General features: G+C 38.7%; 1 protein-coding gene across 1 annotated transcript in view; it reads right to left on the bottom strand.

Annotated features, from left to right (window-relative positions):
* The window catches only part of BMP6 (bone morphogenetic protein 6), a 173,437-nt gene that overhangs the window by 30,723 nt on the left and 122,453 nt on the right, over positions 1–20,261 (bottom strand). Inside the window, exon 2 of the mRNA XM_045841656.1 lies at positions 3,998–4,190. Within this exon, the coding sequence (XP_045697612.1) occupies positions 3,998–4,190 (193 nt within the window). The remainder of the gene's footprint in view (positions 1–3,997; positions 4,191–20,261) is intronic.

Raw genomic sequence — 20,261 nt, 5'->3', positions numbered from 1 at the left:
TTGCTCACATGGGAAATAATATAATAATTAATAAATAATATTACAAGAATAATCTGTTTTGCATACTCACAACTATAAACCTACTTTTTCCCTGCCCTGTAGAGACCAAACTAAAAAATATATATACAATTAAAAATGAATAAATCTGCCTGTTTGCAAACAGAGGAGTCAGCTGTGGTACTGTTCATACCAGGAATAATGAATTTTAAATTTGGCAATTATTTCTTATTTTAAATGCACTATGAGAGAACATGGAAAAGTCACTATATACACAGAAGGTAGACTATAACTACCAAGCAATGCAATGACCAAAACATACGGAAGAGCACACAGCATTTCAAAACTAGCAGAATCAAGTGGGGTCAATTCACATACCAAACAGGGCCATTTTTCAGATGCTAAATGTGTTCCCCTGTTAAAATTTCTGTCTGGCTCTTAGGAGATGCTCTTTGACTTCTAAGTATGCAAAATCAATTAAAACAAGTAAAGTTATGTCTTTAGCCAAATAAGAAATACAGATGAATATTATATTCTTCAAAGGCCTCAGAATTGCACTAGTAACCTAAAGGTGCCATAGAAATAAAGATCACAAGTACATGTTATGATAAGCAACATGCTACCATCATACTAATGTACATGAATAGGAAAGGTCAAAAGTTATTGACAGCAGCCTTTACACTCCAGGTGTGAAGACAGCTTACTGTGTATGAGATGCAGGAGAAAACAGTGAAGTAAATGGACAAATATAACGCTGTAAATAAGTACAAATACTTCTGTATAAATTTATTCTAGCCTCTCCTCTAGAAAAGCTGCTTAAATCAATGTGTGATCAATAAATCAATGTTTGATCAATAGATCAACAAAGGTTTTCCATAGGAAGACCATGAGACTCAATGTACCAGGAACTGACAGACACATTTTTCCCCCCAAGAGAACTGTCTCACTTGCCATCCAAATCGAAGCATCCTTGGGATGTTCCCATCAAGGCTAAGGAGACGGAGATGTGGAGCATGCCAGTAGGAACTGTCCCCATGTCACTGGTGTGACTTTGGGGAGGCATAGCAGACAAAAGTTTAGGCATAATTTGGACTTGGCAAAATTCATCTGTGACACATTTCATTCTCTAATAGGTAATATGCTTGACCTGCTTATCTGAGGGGATCACGGTTAACTTCTAATGAGGGAATATATGAGAAGGTGTTTCCCAAACTTTAAGTACTATATAAATGCTAATTTTTTACCAATGTTATCATAAAAACGTGATTGATAACACCAGATGTTAACACCAAACTCATCTTAAAGTGTACACACCACACCACAGCATAGAGTATGTTTACAAGTCAAATGCAAAGTCATCTGTGCTCCTCCGGTTTAACTGTGTACACTGCTACTGGCTGGTCCCACTCTCCTCAGACCTTTTCAAGACTTAGATTCCATCTTGGGACTTATTCTCAGGCTTTGAATAAAGTATCAAATGTTTCCCTGTTCTTACTCAAAACACCATCTATAAAAGTAGTCACTTTTTGAACTTACCTGGTCCAGTGATTTCTTATCAGTCTGAGGAATATGTTTCTGTAGAGATCACAGCAACGGCCTATCTTCCAAGAATCTTTTCTGGCTGTCCCTTTATAATAGGAGGCCCAGTGCATAACTTATTCTGCCTCAGCTGAGTATATGAGGGCATTTAAAAACCTGCCTTTTTTTTCTTTTGCAAGGAGGCCAACTCTTTTGCAACACAAACATTTGTTAAATTAAGTTAATCCATCACATACTACAAATTTCACTGGAACACAGATTAGAGAAACAAGTTTCTTTACAAGCCTGGAGAATAATTTTCGGCCAAGACACCCCAAGACGGTACAGATGGGGGGATCAAACCTCCCCCAAGAGTCTTGCAGTTAAATCTGGAGCCTCTGGAAGGACAAGAGGAGACAGCAGGAGGCCTGGGCTCCTGGCCCACCGATAAGAAAAAAAATCTGTTCCTGGCCAACCTGGAACCCTTCAAAAGCGTTCATGAAATTCTCCCAATCCTCCCAGTATTTTCCCTTTCCTGTACATAAAATCAAACACATCCAATCGCCAAACAGCCCCATCCTAGAAGGCAGAGAAATTACAACTCTGCTTTGACAGAGAGCCATCAAAGGTTGGGACAGTTTGAGATTTTGTTTTCCAAGCTCACTGCTGGCCTCGAGGAAGTATGACACCAGCGCTTTAAGCACAAGGCAGCTGTTCATTTTTGGCTGAAGTTCAATATAAACCTCACAAATGGTCTGCTAGCTCTCTTTTTAAAAATAATAATTAAAAAAATTTTACAGTCACAAAACTCACAATCTAGTGTTTTCACTATAAAACTTTTCCTGCAGGACAGAGAAAACCATGTATTCTGAACAAAGTTCTGAGCCAAAAGAGTACCAGGAGGGTATTTCCTTCAGAAAAATATAATGGGACAAATACTTAGGCAGACTGAAAATCAATGGCTAAATCAGTTCCAAAAAATCACTGAACATCAATTCTCTCTGAAGTATTGAAAGATGAAAATCTAGCAACAAATAAGTTACTTTTCAAAAGAGGTCCTTAATGGTTAAGTCACTGAATATACTTTTATTAGGGAGTGAAAATAAGACATCAGAACACTTCCCATTCATTCTGAAATTTTGGTCTGTTTTAAAGATACCACAAATGACTATATTTTACTTATAATTTTACTATTCCAGCAAGAATTCACATAAACATCAATGTGTATGTTCAACACCATGATGTGTCCCCCAAAACTGGCAAGTGTCCTTCCTTCTCTTTTATTTCTCTCCTTAGAGATGTAAATGTGCATAAGGGCCAAATGTTGACAGTGCTCTCAAAAGTAAAATAAACCTTTCATGGGGCAAGTTAACGTTTGTTATTATTCTAGTGTGCATATTTATGACAGACCCACACACAGATTTATAATTTCAGGATAAACTAAAGTCATTCCTAAACCTTTGGACACTCTTGGGAAGTTAATAGACTTCCAAGACCAAAAGCAAGAATGTGGACTTGGTTTATAAAGCAAAGCCTGGCAGATCCCTCACCGAGTCTGTAAGTGTGGGCTTCCCTCCCTGTCTGTATTCTCTCCCTTTAGTGTTTATGTCCACACCTACCACCTGACTGCCAGGCTGTCATACCACATGCTGAGCTTCCACCTCATGCTCAGTAAGTGTGTGCAATGCTAACCTACTGTGTATCAGGCACTCCACCCTCCCCAAACCACTAAACTGACCTCTACGTAGTAAACAAAATTCAAGGTCATTGGCTTATTTTCTGTGTGCTATAGGTTTGAACTAACTGCTATTATCCTTCATCCTCAGCCCTTCATCCAAATTTCGCTCCATGGAAGTTTGTTTTTTTTTGTTTGTGGAGCAAGTCCCATAAACGTACTTCATTGCAGTTCTTTTATAAAATAATCTGGCCTCATTTCAGGAAATAAGAATAATGCAGACATAGAAAAAATATCTATCATTCCCTTGAATTCAAATGATAAAAAAATGCATTTGATGCACATACTCATTTACTAAAAGACATATCATACATATAATACATACAATATATGTATATATAATATGCACAAATACATAGCCTTCTAGTCACTTGAATTAGTATCATTTGTAAGTATCCTTACACAATTTTCATTTTAGCCTCGCTGACCCATTATTCAAAGTAGAGACTAAACAATAGTGGGAAACATTTTATCCCCAGTAAATCATACATTCTCTCTTCACAAAGGATGCTTAGTAAATATGGTCTACTGGCTTGCTTAAGAAAATAAACTATTTGGAAAGTCTTCAACGTATTGGCAAAAAATCTTCCTACTGGCTAAACACTGCCATTTAGAACACACCCCTCATCCTGCTCATGTGCAAGCCCTGAACTCCAAATCACCATCCACAGACATACTCGGCGTCATGGATGACAGGGTGAGAAACGGGGGTCAGCCCCACCCTTGGGCTTCCTTGAGCCTTCATACCTGTGCTGATGCTCCTGTAAGACTTGATAAATGCTGATAAGAAAAGTTTGGTTTTTAAAACTCCCCACAACACAGTCCTTGTAGATTCGGAATTCTGCAGCCGTCACCGCCTCACCCTCAGGAATCTGGGATAAGTTGAACTTGAACTCTTTGTGGTGTCGCTGGCGAGGGGAGAACTCCTTGTCGTACTCCACTATAAGATTAAACAAGAGAGAGTGACAACTATTGTTACTTGACTAAGTGCCACAGGCTCACCTCAAAAGAAAGTCTCTCAATTTAATTCATAAGTGGATTACAGGTTACCAATGGTTTATTAGAGGGATTGGGGTGGTGGAAAGAAAATTGTCTAGGCTGTCAAGCAGTCTGGGATTAAAATCCTTTATTTTACCCAAGGATTAAATAAAATTCTTAGATTTTATTTAATTTAAATACCTTAGATACTCTAGTTTAACTAAGTTGCATGAAAGCAAGTTATTTAAATTCTTTGCTTCAGGTTTCTTGATCTGCAAAAAACAGGAACACTATGGCTTCAAAGGGGAGTTGTAAGAATTAAGAAAACAGTGACTAAGAAGGTGTCTGGTGATCCCAGCCATTATCCTCTCCCACTCTGTTTCCTCCCTGCTGCTTTGCCCCCTCCCCTCATGTCAATTAATCTCATCCCATCAGCAGTGGGTGTGACCAAGGGTAGCCTTGAGCCCACCTGGTATGCATCGTGCTGGAGGGGAGAGCAATGAGTTGTACATTTTGCCTGGGCCTGAAGCTCCAAGTGCCTTCAAATTGTACCTGCTGCTGTTTAGTGGAACTTATTGTTAAGGGGTTGATGGCGAAGCTTCACAGATAAGTTGCCCTAACTAAAGTTCACTGCCCACACCCAACCCCCACTGGTGGAACCTGATGGCTGAAGGACCGGGGTTGGGGTGGCAGAACAGAGGGACCCATAGTGCTGTGAAGCTGCTGGAGTCTCCATTTAATCTGTGCATAGAACTCAAGTATGAAAATGGAGATGTGGAAGCAAATCACTAATGGGGCATCCTGCTATTTTCTGATGTTTTTCTTAAAACTAGGAAAGGATTGAATACAAAAGCTGTTTTTTTTTAAATGAACTCTTTTCCCTGCTTGAAGAGAAGACAAATCATGAAAAACTACAACTACTACTAATTATCATTTCTCAGTCAGCTATCAGATGTCTATATAGAGTCTGTGTGAGAGACATGATATCAACCTCACATGCTTAACTCATAATCTTTGCAGATAAAAGAGGAGTTCTCTGCTTCCAACCGTCAACCCTCAACTCTGTTCCCCAGACTTCAGAAATGCTTCTGCCCTGCTGTCTCTGTTAGTTTTTTTCTTAAAAGCAACCACAGTAAAATCTCATGAGCAAATTAATCCTTTTTGGCAAAGTTTTCCCAGGGCTTGTGGGTAGAAAAAAATCAAATTATTTGCCAGCTCCAACTGCCCACTTTCGCCAACATGTGTTGTTCTTCATAAGCACCACAGAAAAGTTTTGGGGATTAAGCTTCCTTAAGAAAAAAAGCCAATAGCTCTTTACAAGAACCTAAGACCTCAATGACATTTGCAGAGGCTAGGGAAGGTTAAGCCATCTATAGGTATGTGGCTTTAAATGAAGAATTTCTGAAATTGCCATGTGACTATGCAACAAATCTTTTAGATTCAAGTTATCTCTCTCACTTTTTTTTAATGTGGAGGGTTATAAAAGGACAAGTTTTGGCTTATGTAAGAGCTTGAATATAAGTAAAAAAAAAAGATCTAACCAGAAAGTAAACCATGGTTCAGTCCCAACAAGAGAGCAGGTTTTCTAATTAGTGGCTAAGCATGAAAAGCAATATTGTTAGGGAGTTCACCCAAGGCCACCCACACATGATGGTGTATCACTTTTCCCTAAAACTGATCTGCCTTTAAGTTTGATATGTTATCATTGGTGTTTAAAAGTGAATCAAATCTGATTTCCCAAAGAGACTTTCTACAAAATAGTCACACAGCTTTTCTATAGGGCCTTTTGGGTGCTTAAATTTTAATATCACTAAATGAAAATATATTCTTAAGATCTGCTTGAGAGAATGCTTAAGAACTCCTCAAAGAAGTCTTTCAATTGCTCTTAACAATTAGAAAGAAAAAATATAAACATGAAGCAAGCTATAAGATAGTAACAAGATATTTCAGTTAAAAGGAGCAGAGAAAGGGACAGAAATGTCTATAAATGAGAAATGTGGTAGTTAGTCTTTGGAGAGGTGGACCAACCCCAATAACCCACACCTTCCAGTATCCACACCCCCGAGTAGTCTCCCTCCACTGGAGTGGTTCTGGGCTGGCCTCGTGACCTTCTTTGGACCAAAATGCAGCAATGGTGATGCAGAGTGACTTTCTAGGCTAGATCATAAGTTTTAAACTTCCTTACACTTACGTTTCTTGGAATGCTTGTGTGGGGAAAGATGTCTACAGTCTTTAGAGTAGTTGGACTAAGAAGTCCAACTGTGTGGAACTTCCATGCTGTGAGGAAGCCCAAGCTGATATTATGGAGAGGCTGTGTGGTGCATGGAGAGGCACAGGGATAGAGAGGAAGGAGGGAGGAAGGGAAGAGTCCTGTCAGTCCCTAGACATCTCAGCTGAGGCACCAGACATGTTACGAAGATGCCATTTTAGACATCCAATCCAGTGGAACCTTCAGATGACTCATACCCCAGCCACCTCTCACTACAATTGCATGAGCCGCCTAGTGAGAGACCTGCCCAGTTGAACTGTCCTTTCACAAGACTGTGAGAGATAATAATACTTTATTGTTTTAAGTTACTTCATTTTGGGTGACTTGTTATATATTAATAAGCAACTAACAGAAAAAGAGAAGGGAGAACAGGAGAGAATAACAGAGGGAGATGAGGAGGAAAGGGAAGTTTGACCTTGCTAGGGAGGGGGGAAATTGCATGAGATTCTTAAGGGTAAATATTTTGAAATGCTGGGAGAAAAAATGTATGGAAAAGAAAGAATCCTGGCAAATGCTCACAGACAGATGTGAAAAGAGAGAGAAAGAATTTAGAAATGATTAAAAAGACTAGTTCAAAGCTTTCATTTTATTACAATGTGAATTAGTACACATTGCCTTATATGTGCATTTTCTCATTTCTCCTTTACCCTGACAACATTATCTTGAGGTACTCTGAACTTTCTTCTGCTTTCTCTTTATCTTTCTCTAAGGATTCTCATGTGTTGCTGATTGCTACCCACTTGCTTTTAAGTTCTTTTAGCAAAATCCTTTACTCTGCTGTCTTCTGGTGTCTCTACTCTCCTCATACCTTCTTGCTGGAAGCTAAACCACCTACCTCGCTGTCCCCATGACACTGCTGTTCCCATGACACCACAGCCACCAGTCACTGGAGTTTGCTTGGAACTCCTTTCTTCCCCAATCTTTTCCTCTTACTGAATTTACACAATGTTTTTTGCTAATGTCTCATTAACAAAAAATAAGCACAATTAGGTCACTGCCTACACATGCACTTGGAGACCACAATGGTGAAACACTAATATTTCCAATGAACTTAGTATTCCCCATTCAAGCTGTGTGATTCTCCTTAAATTTCAGAGAGTTCAAGAAGTACGACAGAGGGCTGAGTTCTGAATTCAGCACTCAGTACCTATTTTGCAGTCCCTAGCATTGGGCATTTCAACAGTGATGCCACGTGTGGTTGACAGTTAAGTATGTTGATGAAGTGTTAAACTGCCAAACTGGTTTTGGATTCCAGCTCCCTTTCTTCTTACTTATATGATGCTGAACAAGATATTAGTCAAATTTCCAGTTATCAGTTAAATGGGAATAATAACATTTCTGAAGATTAAATACAACAATCTATACAAAATACTCAGTGGTAGAGTTAAGTGCTCCATAAATGTCAATTGAGTTATCATTAGCTGATATTTGAGAATCTGGCTCCTCTGAACTTAGAGTATGTCAATACTGGGTAATTCAAATGCATTCATGAGTCTGTAGATAGGGCTGATTAATGCTTCTGCTAAATTAGCTCTTTAAATTAGAGATACATTCTGTGAAAAGGGCAGCAAATGAAATCACCATTTTGAGTACCATCAGCCTTGGTATTGGCTACCAGATATAGTGCTGTGTTCTCTGAGGCAATAATTCCTAGAATTTTTCATTTTAAGGACTAGTGAAAATATTTTTTAATGATAATGACCTTGCACAAGGTCACCTACTTTTTCTGTTTGCCATTTGTAAGTACAATAAAACAAGACAACAAACTACGTTCCTTTAATTCTATGATTTGATTTCTAAAGGTCCTTCTAACACCAAATAAAAAAGGAAAGTCATAATTAAAGAATACATACAATCCTTGAAATTGAATAAATTTAGTTTTATAAAACGTACTCTATTCTTTCTTCTTCTTTTTTTTTTTGCCCCAGACTATACCATTTGGAATTTATGACCAGGTCCACACCTTTAGCCAACATGCATGGCCACAATACTAAGGAATAAAAGTTACTGGTTTAAGATTTAAAATGTAAATTATATAATATGTACAAAAGAATATATGTAACTTATGAAGGTAACAAAGCACCAAGAAAACCAGCACCCAACTTAAAATCTGGAACATGACCAATACCATGGTATGCCTCTCTAGTACCAGCCCCCTTGCCCAGCCTACACAGCACCCAGCATCAGAAATAGTATCTAATGTTCCCTTGCCTTATACATGCATTTTCATATTCTACCTCTACCCTTTACTATATACACATGTATCACTAAATCATAGAGTGTTTTGTTTTTCTTTTTTCCCTTAAAGTTGATGTCCAGATGATGGAAGTTTTATGTGGAGACTATAGATAGGCGCAGTCACAGCTAAGAATGAAGGCAGCACAGGCAGACAACTGCACTACCTGTCAAGTGGTGGGGAGCTGAGCTTCCACAGGTGAAACATGGCTACTCCGCAGGCAATGGGTGACTAGTAAGTCTTCTCTTTCAGCTCTGCCTCATACAGCTCTATGACAAACATGGGCATTTTCTCCACAAGTGCTGGCAAGGATGTGAAAAAAGTGCATTGTTGGTGGGAATGAAAAATGGTGCAGCTGCTGTAGAAAACAGTGTGCAGAGTCTTCGAAAAATCAAACAGAATTATCACACGATTCAGCAATTCCACTTCTGGGTATTAACCCCCCAAAAGTAAAAGTGGGGACTCAAACAGATATTTCACATCCATATTCATAGTAGCATTATTTACAAAACCAAAAGGTGGAGGTAACCCAAGCATCTATCAGCAGATGAATGGATAAATAACATGTGGCATATACATACCATGAAATAAGATTCAGACTTAAAAAGGGAGGAAATCCTGACGCATGCTACAACATGGATATACCTTGAAGACATTATGCTGAGTGAAATAAGCCACAGAGACAGAATGTAGAACAGTGATTACCAGGGGCTGGAGGGAGGAAATGGGGAGTACTTGTTTAATGAGTACAGAGTTTCAGTTTGGGGAGATGGAAAACATCCTGGAGATGGATAGTAGTGACAGTTTCACAACAATGTGAATACACATAATGCTATAGAACTTACACACTTAAAAATTGTTAAAGTGGTAAATTTTGTTATACATATTTTGCCACAATAAAAAACTAATTAAAATGGACATTTTATTACACAATCACAATGCGTGATCATACTTAAGTCAACATAATTCTTTACTGTCTCTAATAACCAATAATCAAATTTAAAAGATTAAATGACAGAAAAGAAAGAGACACATTACAAACTGTTGAATCTCATGAGAAAACTTAGCTGACTGCCTCCTTGACTGTCTCACTGAGTTCAGGATGCTGTAACAAAAACACCATAGTCTGAGTGCCTTAAATGACAAACATTTACTTGTCACAGTTCTGGAGGCCAGAAGTCCTGTGAGAGCAGGGTGCCAGCACGATCAAGTTCTTTTTGAGGGCCCTCTTCCTTGTTACATTCTCACATAGCCTTCCTTGGAGCATGAGTGGAAGGATGAGCTCTAGTCCACGGGTGGCAAACACAAGGCTCGCAGGCCAAATCCAGCCCTCCACCTCGGTATATCTGGCCTGGAGTCTTGTTTCTACCCAGGGGCAGTGCCAAGCTCCTTGCCCCTAGTTAAGGAGTAGTTACATTATACAGTCCTAAAATTACATTCAGCCCTTTGAAGGCAACCTCAAGGCTGATGTGGCCCCCAGTGAAAATGAGTTTGACACCCCTGCCCTAGTCTCTTTCTCTTCCTATGAGAACACTGATTCCATCGTGGGCTCCACCCTCATTACTTCATCTAGACCTAATCACCTCCCCAAAACCCCGCCTCCTAATACTGTCTCATTGGGGATTAAAGTTCCAACACTATGAGTTATGGGGGGACACAAACACACAGTCCACAACATTGACCGTAAGGTGTCACATCATTTGTTCTGCTTGCTACCTTTTGAATTTATGGTTTGGCATTTTTGGTTTGTGTTTATAAGTGTCACTGGTGATGGTCTCATCTCATACAGTGCTATTTGGTTTTAAGTTATACTTGTTTCTGGAATAGGTTCCTTTGGTGAATATTTTTAATTACTTATTCATTTTCCTTTAAACATATAAAGATATTCCTGGGAACCAAAGTGTCCCAGGTTCGATTCCCAGCCAGGGTACCTGCCTGGGTTGCAGGCCATGACCCCCAGCAACCGCACATTGATGTTTCTCTCTTTCTATCTCCCTCCCTTCCCTCTCTAAAAATAAATAAATAAAATCTTAAAAAAAAGATATTCAAGCTATCTAGTTCTTTTAAAGTCAGCATGCTTTTTCTAGAGGTTTATCGATTTGAGTTAAATTTTTTTAATTTATCACCATACATTTTTTCAGAGTATTCCATTTTAAAATATTTGCTCTACCTATGATTCTTTATTCTAATACTGTTTATTTGTGAATTCCTTTTCTTTTGATTCATCTTAGTGGAGGTCATTTTCTCTTTTTTCCTCACTACAGCTTAATTTGGTTCAATACAGATATTTTAAGGGGCATATTCTGAATATCATCCCACAAAGTCTGCATTATTTCAGTTAAAGTTGTCTAGAGAAAAATAAAGATACCATCTATTTCAACTGCAAATATAAAAGAGAAAAGAAAAAGAAGAGAGGGAAGAAAATAATAGAATACTCTCTAATACATTTAAGAGTAGTCACATATTTATTATTACTACCTGAACTTACTTGATAGTTAATTCAAATTCTACATTTTCTAAATGCTTCATGCTTTTACTTATACATCAAAATTGAAAAGCTTGAAACTTTTAAAATTGCCATTCCATTGACTTCTGTAAACAAGTTTTTGTGCTGTGGCACGAGTTTATTTAATTTGAGGCAACAAGCACAGTTCTGGCTCGTCTTCCAAGGGCTGGAACAATGGCAGCCTACTGACTTCTATGGTGCAAGCATACAAACTTAAATAGTAGTAGAGGTACTGAACTCAACTGTCCACTCACTTTTTAACCACAGTGAGATGACAGACTCTACCCTCCAGGATTCACCAAATATTTTAAAATATTTGTATTAATGTTCTATGAGAATCACAAATATCAAGAAGAATCTACTTTCCTGGTTGCCATGCTCCAAGTGACTTCTTTTCCCTAAATTTTACTTTTCATTTAAAATAATTACAGACCCAAAAGTAGTTGCAAAAATAGTAGAATGGATTTTTAAAAATACAGAGAGCCCATGCAACATCCTACATAACTGAATAGCAAAACCAGGAAATTGACATTGGCATTATACGTTAAATACATTTTTTAAAAGATTTTATTTATTTTTAGAGACGGGGAAGGAAGGCAGAAAAAGAGAGAGAAACATCAACGTGAGAGAGAAACATCGATCGGCCACCCCTCGTATGCACCCTAAAAAGGGATCAAACCCGCAACCCAGGCATGAGTCCCAGTCTCTGGCCACACTCCTGCTCTGTGGGGCAATGCCCAACCACACTGGTCAGGCTGGCACTATACTTTAGACTGCACACTGTACTATGCTTTTACCACTTTCCTACATGCCTTTATGGCATGCATGTATACAATTCTATGACATTTTATAACATGTATAGATTCCTATAACCCCCACCCAATCCAGATACAGAACTATTCTGACACTATGAAAAAGTACTCCTTGGGCCTATCCTTTTATTCCAGATGGCTTTCTAAGACTAGCCCTAGTACATATATTGTAAAGAGCCTACATGCCAACAACACATGCCTACATATTATCATTTTTAATAAGGGTTAATCAAGTCCTTTAAAAAATTTTTAAAAACTCATTTTAGAACCACTTTCACACCCAAATACAGATGTTAACATCACTTAGGCTGGGAAGAAGCTCAATTGCTTCTTACAATGGAAATAAGTGAATAGACCTCAGCCAACATCAGAGAATATGCTTAGGTACTTAAATCAATAAAGGTGTCATTTTTTTCTTTTTTTTAAATTAATTTTTTATTTTTGACACTATTACAGATATCCCCCATTCCCCTGCCCCCGCTTTACCACCCCCAGCCTGGCCCCTGCGCTTCCCTCTGGCCTTCACTACACTGTCATCTGTGTCCATGAGCTATGTATACCAACATATATGCTCTTTGGCTAATCTCTTCCAGTCCCACCACCATCCCACTTCCCTTGGAGATCTGTCAGTCTGTTCTATGTATCCATGCCTCTGGTTTTATTTTGTTTGTCAGTTTATTTTGTTCGTCAGTTTATTTTGTTCATTAGATTCCACATATGAGTGAGCCAGGTATTTTAGAAATAACGATGAAGTACCTTTTTCAAGCCTTATAACCAAAAAGTTACTTTATTATTTTTAATAGTTTATTGTTATTGTATTTTTCATTACTATTTATCCCCTTTATACCCTCTTCCACCTCCACCTACCTACCTCCTCCACCGCAATCAACACACTGTTGTCCGTGTTCATGAGTCTTTTTTCTTGTTGCTCAATCCCTCCACCCTTCAAGCTGCCAGCCCTGAGAGCAATCAGCTTGCTGTCTATAAGTCTGTCCCTATTTTGCTTGTAGTTCAGTTTGTTCATTAGATTCCACATGAGAGTGAAATCATATGGTATTTGTCTTTCTCTGACTGGTTTATTTTACTTAGCATAATGTTCTCCAGGTCCATTCATGCTGTCACAAAGGGTAAACTTTTCTTTTTTATCACCACATAGTATTCCATTGTGTAAATATCCTATAGCTATTTTATCCGCTTATCTACTGAAGAACACTGGGGCTGCTTCCAAATCTTGACTGTTGTAAGTAATGCTGCAGAACTTAGGGTGTTTATAGTCTTTCAAATTAGTGTTTTGGGCTCCTTTGGAGATATTCCCAGAACTGGGGTCACTGAGTCACAAGGCAGTTCCATTTTTAATTTTTTGAGGTATCGCCATACCGCTTTCCACAGTGGCTGCACCAATCTGCATTCCCACCAACAGTGCAGAAGGGTTCCCCTTTCTCCACATCCTCAGTAGCACTTGTTGTTTGTTGATTTATTGAAGATAGCCACTCTGACAGGTGTGAAATAATATCTCAGTATGGTTTTAATTTGCATCTCTAATGATTAGTGACATTGAACATCTTTTCATGTCTATTGGCCGTCTCTATGTCTTCTTTGGAAACGTGTCTATTCAGGTCCTTTGCTTGTTTTTCAATTGGATTATCTGGTTTTTTGGTGTTGAGTTTAGTAAATTCTTTATAAATTTTGGATATTAACTCCTTATCAAACATATTGGCAAATATGTTCTCCCATTCAGTGGGTTGTTTTTTCATTTTGTTGGTGGACTCCTTTGCTGTACAAAAAGTTTTCAGTTTGATGTAGTCCCATTTGTTTATTTTTTCCTTCATTTCCCTTGCCTGAGGAGATATACCAGAAAAAATATTGCTATGAACAATGTCCAAGATTTTACTGCCTATGCTTACTTCGGGGATTTTTATGGGTCTGAATCCAACATTTAAGTCTTTAATCCCTTTTGAATTTATTCTTGTTTGTGGTATAAGAAGGTGGTCTAGTTTCATTTTTCTGTGTATATCTGTCCAATTTTCCCAACACCACTTACTGGATAAACTTTCTTTAGCCCATTGTATGTACTTGCTTCCTCTGTCAAATATTAATTGACTATAAAGGTGTAGGTTTATTTCTGGGCTCTCTGTTCTGTTCTATTGATCTATGGGTCTTTTTATGGCAGTACCAGGCTGTTTCGATCACTATGGCCTTGTAGTACAGTTTGATATTAAGTAGCATGATTCCTCCAATTTTGTTCTTCTTTCTCAAGATCACTGTTGCTATTCAGGATCTTTTCCAAAAAAGTTATTTTAAATGGTCATTTACCATACATGTTTTCATTGGCTTTGATATGTCCCTTTCAATTAGTCTTTGGTTACGGATAGCACAGGTGCAGTTTCAAAAATTTCAAAAATTTGATGTTCATAATTCTGCCCTCTTGTGGCTAGGAAGACCTCATACTGTGTTCCAGCTTCAGCACTCAAGGTGGGAAAATTGTTCTCTGTGGGAAAACCAGAGCCATGATCCCCAAGGCTGTGGTGATGGCTGATCAAAGTTCCTGGACCACTAATCAGAATGCTGTGGTGGAGCAAAGACTGTTCTCTCAAATGTGAATTTATTTATTTGGAATTTATTCAAGTAATACAAATAAATCTCATGTACATTTAACCAAAAATAAATAAATAAATAAAAAGCATCATGAGGAAAGACAAACTGGAAAACTGCAGCCCTAATAGAGTTCCATTAACAACAAATAACTACAGTTATGCCTATTTATAAGGCCTGTTATAACAAAGCAATCAGACCACATATAGTAAAATTCAATTTATACAACATGCATTTTTTCATAATTAAAAAGTTTATCATCTTCAGTCAAAACTCAAAGATAGGATGCCTCAAAGAGAAAAATAAAGACTCTCCCACACTCTTGTTCCAACTGCAGAGCAATTAATGGGCAGAATATCCTCACTAACTGAGAGAATAAATTTCCGTCTGTATTCATTATATCAGATAACCATTTCTTTTTAGATGACCTTGTTTCTCATGTTGCTTTTATCATGTCCTTGTCCTTAGTGTGCTGGAGATCACTGCAATATACTTAATTCTATTTCTTTTTGTTCAGTCTTCTCAGATCACACTGTACTTCACGAACCTGCAGATTCCTATCTCCCATCAGTTCTGTAAAATTCTCAGTCATGAGCTCATCAGTTAGGGCCTCTTCTCCATTTTCTTTAGTGTCTCCTTTAAGAATGACAATTAGGTGTGTATTAGACTTTCCCATTCTAATTTCCCTGTCTCTTAACTGCTTTTTTTTTTTTAAATCCTTGATCTCCTTGTCTCTTGGCTGGAAAATCAACAAGTTCACCAGTTCCCTCTTCAGCGAAGTGAATGTACATGTATTTAAAGAGCCATCTATTAGTTTGACTTTTTTAAAATGCTAACAGCTCTATTTGTTGCTGTTACTGCTGTGTGGTTTGCTCAGTCACTTTTGATTGTCTGTTGTCCTACATTACTATAATACAGTATACTAGTCTTTATTCTTTGTTTATTTCCTGTATAACTATATATATATAACGATACGTCTTACATTTTCTCTCCAGCTTGGTGTCTGTTTCCTAATATGTGACATCCTTGGGGAACTCAATCTGTGCTGCCATCCTATCCCTCTGATGACTTTCATTTTGGTGGTTTATTTCCTTGTGGGTTTGGAGACTTTTTAGGTAATTTGTGATTGAAAATAACCTTGGGTGTTTAAACTGTTGTTGCTTTTTTCAGCCCACAAAAATCATACATTTGCTTTTGTGAGGAACACTACCAACCTGGAGCTGCCTCTCTCCCTTTGAGGGCCCTGGCTTCAGCCGGAAACCTCTGGAGCAGCTCTCCCATGTTCTTGGGCCCCGAGCTTGTCTCATGGTCTGCAGCGGCATTGGTGTTTGCACTCACAGAAAACTGGCTTCATGTTTGTTTGCTCACAGCAACACACTCCAGCAAGTGCTCAAAGATGTCTCTGAGTCCCTGACATTCACGTTGTAGACATACTTGCTCTTGTTTATCCCAGATCTAGTCATATGCTAGCAGGAAGGCCTTACAGATTATCTAGTGTACAATCCTTCTAGAATTTGAAGACTTTATTGTATCTTGTCTGTTTAGAAAATAACATTTGGGGCACATTCCTCTCAACTCTTAAAGATATAATAAAACCGGCCTAATGATTGAAGAGTTTACAAACATTTTCAAACACATTATCTCATCTGTTTCTTAGAATAGTCCCAGAAGATAAGCAAAGCAAATAGTATCACTATCATATCAATAGGAATCTGAGGCCAAAAGCAGTTAAGGGGCTTCCCTATGCCACTCACTTTAATGATTTCAACTATTATTTTTATGCATCAGCTTTTCCCAATTCCATCTTCAATTCATTGCTCTCCCTTACGGGATGTGTTTCTTTTATTGCTGGGTATACATCTTCATCCAGATGCCACTGTATTCTTGAAGCCAACATGCACAAAATCAGACTTGCCATCTCCCCCTTAACTAACTTGTCCCTGTAGCTATTTCCCTGTCCATCTGGTCACTCCAAACTGGAAAATTAACCACCAAGTCCTCTTGATTTTACCTTCTAGAACTGCACTGCACAACACAATAGTCAGTAGCCAAGTTCAATTATTTAAATGCAAATTGATTAAAAACTAAAAATTTAGTTCCTCAGTCACACTAACTACATTATAAGTATTTGATAGCTCTGTTTGACTGGTAGGTTACTATATATTCATATAGATACATCACTGCAAACTTCCATCATTAGAGAAAGTTCTATTGCATAGCGCTGTTCTCGAAATTTCCCTAGCCCGCCTGGTCCTGCACCTCCACGATCACTGCCCTTGTGCAGAGCCTTGTCCTGCTGCCTCTCGTTTTGCCTCTCATCCACCCCTTCTTCATACTGCAGCTAGCAAACCTAACCTTAAAACTTGCCTGAGTAGAGCCTTCAATCTGTTCCCCAGTCACCTTCCAGCCTCATCGCTTACCTTTCTGGCCTTGAATGATACTCTTGGTAGACATTAAACTGCTCTGTTTTTTCAACCACATTTCCCAGGACTTCATGCTTTTGCCTTATTTATATAATCTCTTAAGCTTTAAATGACATTTCTCTCCCTCCCCCACAAGATAGAGGCTTTTTACCAACCCAAATTTTGAAGCAGCAGCACTGTAGGCCCAGGATACCAATTTGCATATGGCTTTGCATATGCACTTTGAGTTCAGGATGCAAACTCCAAGCATGTTAAATTTTAAAAGCAAAGGAAAGAAATTAATCCGCTGAAATTACTTCAATTATATGCAAGCCATTTCACAAGGTCACGCACAAGAAAGATAGAATGGATTTTAAATCACATCCTTAATTCAGAGAAACAGACCTCTGACTCTTTCTCTTTTATTTTTTTAAGATGAAGTAAAATTTACATATTAAAATTAACTGTTTCAAAGTGAACCATTTAGTGACATTTAGCACATACACATTATTGTAAAAGCAGTACCTCTACCTGGTTGCAAAGTATTTCCATCACCCCAGAAGAAAACCCCATACTCATTAAGCAGTAGCTCCCCATTCTTTCCTCCTTCCAGGTCCTATAAACCAACAATCTATGTTCTGTCTCTATGGATTAATACACTGTGGATATTTCATATAAATGGTACCATATAATCCTCTGTAACTTCCTTCTTTCACTTAGCATAATGTTTTCAAAGTTCATCAATAGTGTTAGCATGTATTAGTACATTTTTATGGCTGTATGATATTCCATTTTATGTATATATCACAGTCCTTTAATCCACTCATCCACTGGCAGACATTTAGATTGTTTTTACCTTTTGGATATTGTGAATAGTGCTTCTAGCAACATGCATGCACATGTATTCAAATGCTTGATTTCAATTTGTTTGTGCATAGAAGGTGGGGCAAAAGTAGGTTTACAGTTGTTTGTATGGAAAATAATGCAACAATTAATGGATAATAATACAAGAATAAACTGTTTCACATACAACTGTAAACTTACTTTTGACACACCCTGTATATCTCTTTCATTCTCTTTTGTTCTTTGTTCTATCTCCTCAGCCGTTGATTCCCCAGTTAATGTGGGAGGGATTGATAATTATCTGTCAGAGTTTAACCATAGCCTATCCTAAACACAAGGGCAATTAGCTATGCACCTTCCTCAGGGCCAGGTTATGTAAGACATCTGAGCAGAAAGAGGCTGCAGAGTGAATGAGTGTAGAGTAAACGTGCCCAGGACAGTCTCTGGCACAGAGTAGGTTTGTAATAAACATTTGCTGAGTCTCAAGATTAATCCAGGGGAGTTGCAGAAGAGACTATAGAAGGGGAAATAGACGGATGCTGTAAACCAAAAATCAGAAGAAAAGGACACCTCAGAGAATGAAAATCAAGCACCAGTGAGAGATAGCTTCTTACCAGAAGAAATCCTGGTAATGTTGAAAAGAGAGGAACCCTAGTCAATGGCAATTGTTTCCTTTTTTTGAAAGTCAGGAGTCTATTATGCAGGAAAGAACATGGGACCCACAGGCTGAAGATGGGAGGCCATGCTGCAGTAACGTCTCTCTTTAGCCCTGTCAAGTTACTTAGCTGTTTTCAGTCTCTTAAAGCATCTGCAGGGTGGCCATAAAATATGGAAACAAAGGTAATATTATTTCATCACGTAGTAGAATGTGATGTCAATAACCCATTTATTTTGAGTTATTTTGTCTGTTTACTGATTTGATGACCACACTCTATAAATACGTGGGGTAGGAGCATGTACCTAACAGGCTAGGGTGAAAGGCACATGGGACCCTGTGCACCCAAATGCTCTGTGACCACCCAGCAGAATGACAAAGTACCAGGAGATGCATTCTTTTATTAAGAGCACTACTCATCAAGATCATTTCCAGTAGGGTTTTCCTTCATATACACACTTACCTGGCCAGTAAATTTTATTGCTTCCACAACTTCTGCAGAGACACAGAAAGAGTGAGAGCAAAGCATGAAAAAATCCACAAAATGAAAAATCGGTCCTTAAATAATTGAGAATTGAACTATGTTAGGCAACAGTTTCTCTCATTGGGTGGCAGCTTAAATTTAAAAACACTAAATCCTGCCTTTCTCCACAGTGGACTTTTGACCATGACAATGGAGCTATTCGGTTTAATGAAACATTCAAGTTTTAAAAGTGAAAAGTAACTGACAGGCCAGTTCCTTGCTTCAGTTCCCAGGGTTACCAGGGTTTCATATTCCTATCGAGTTACACTGCATCAGATGACCTGTTATTATTCACGGCACTGAGGCAAACGTGCCAAGCATGGGGACTTGGGGAGGGTTCTTTCTCATGATACCTTCCAACCTTTCCTCCATGTGACTGGTCCAGGGTGGCCTGACCGCAGGAGAGTAGGGGCCAGCACACACCCACGCTCAGGGACATCTGCACATGGCCCTCCCCTCCGCCTCAACAACACACCGGTGGCCACAGAAAAAGCAAACACAGGCATGTTGCTGCTGGTACCTGGAACCGCCCTCAAATGTGTACCCTACAAGGGCAGGAAATTTGTCTTTTTTCCCTTACGAGTCATGAATGCCTAAAACAGTACCTGGCACATAGTAGGGCCCTGTACTTGTTTGCTAAACGAGTGAATGATGGAGCCATACTTCTCAAGCTGTGACTGGCTGGCCTAGCATCAACAAGGGACATTTTAACCTTTCTTCGTCAAACAAAGACCTGCAGTGCAAACCCAAGATGTGATCCTGGCTGTGGAGGTGTGGGTGGGACACAAGCTTGTGCCCAGGGGTCTAAACAAGAGAATGGAAAACACCACCATAGGGGCTAGGCTGTCATGTGGCACAGCCGTGTGCCATGAGCACACAGACACAGAAGAGGGCCAGGCCTTTCCTTGAACAGGCAACACTGGGACCCCACATCCTTGCACAAACACAACAACATGCTTCCCTCAGGACTGTTCTTTGAGAATATCTTTCCTTTTCTGGTACAACAGCCCTCATGGTCTCTTTTGAGCAATGGCTATACTAGTATGAGGTATATTTAGATCCGTCTGATTCAAAGTCCCTACACGCAGTGCTTCCTAAGTTAAATAACAACAACACTCATCAAAATTAAGCGTTTCAATGTATAAACTGAAAAACAGGAAAGAATAATAACAAATACCAAAAACCTGACCAGAAA

Source organism: Phyllostomus hastatus, unplaced genomic scaffold (genome assembly GCF_019186645.2).
Source record: "Phyllostomus hastatus isolate PE091 unplaced genomic scaffold, TTU_PhHast_1.1 phas_contig_37, whole genome shotgun sequence".
NCBI lineage: Eukaryota > Metazoa > Chordata > Mammalia > Chiroptera > Phyllostomidae > Phyllostomus > Phyllostomus hastatus.
Note: the sequence above shows the minus strand (reverse complement) of the source record. Positions and strands in the feature narration are given on the sequence as shown.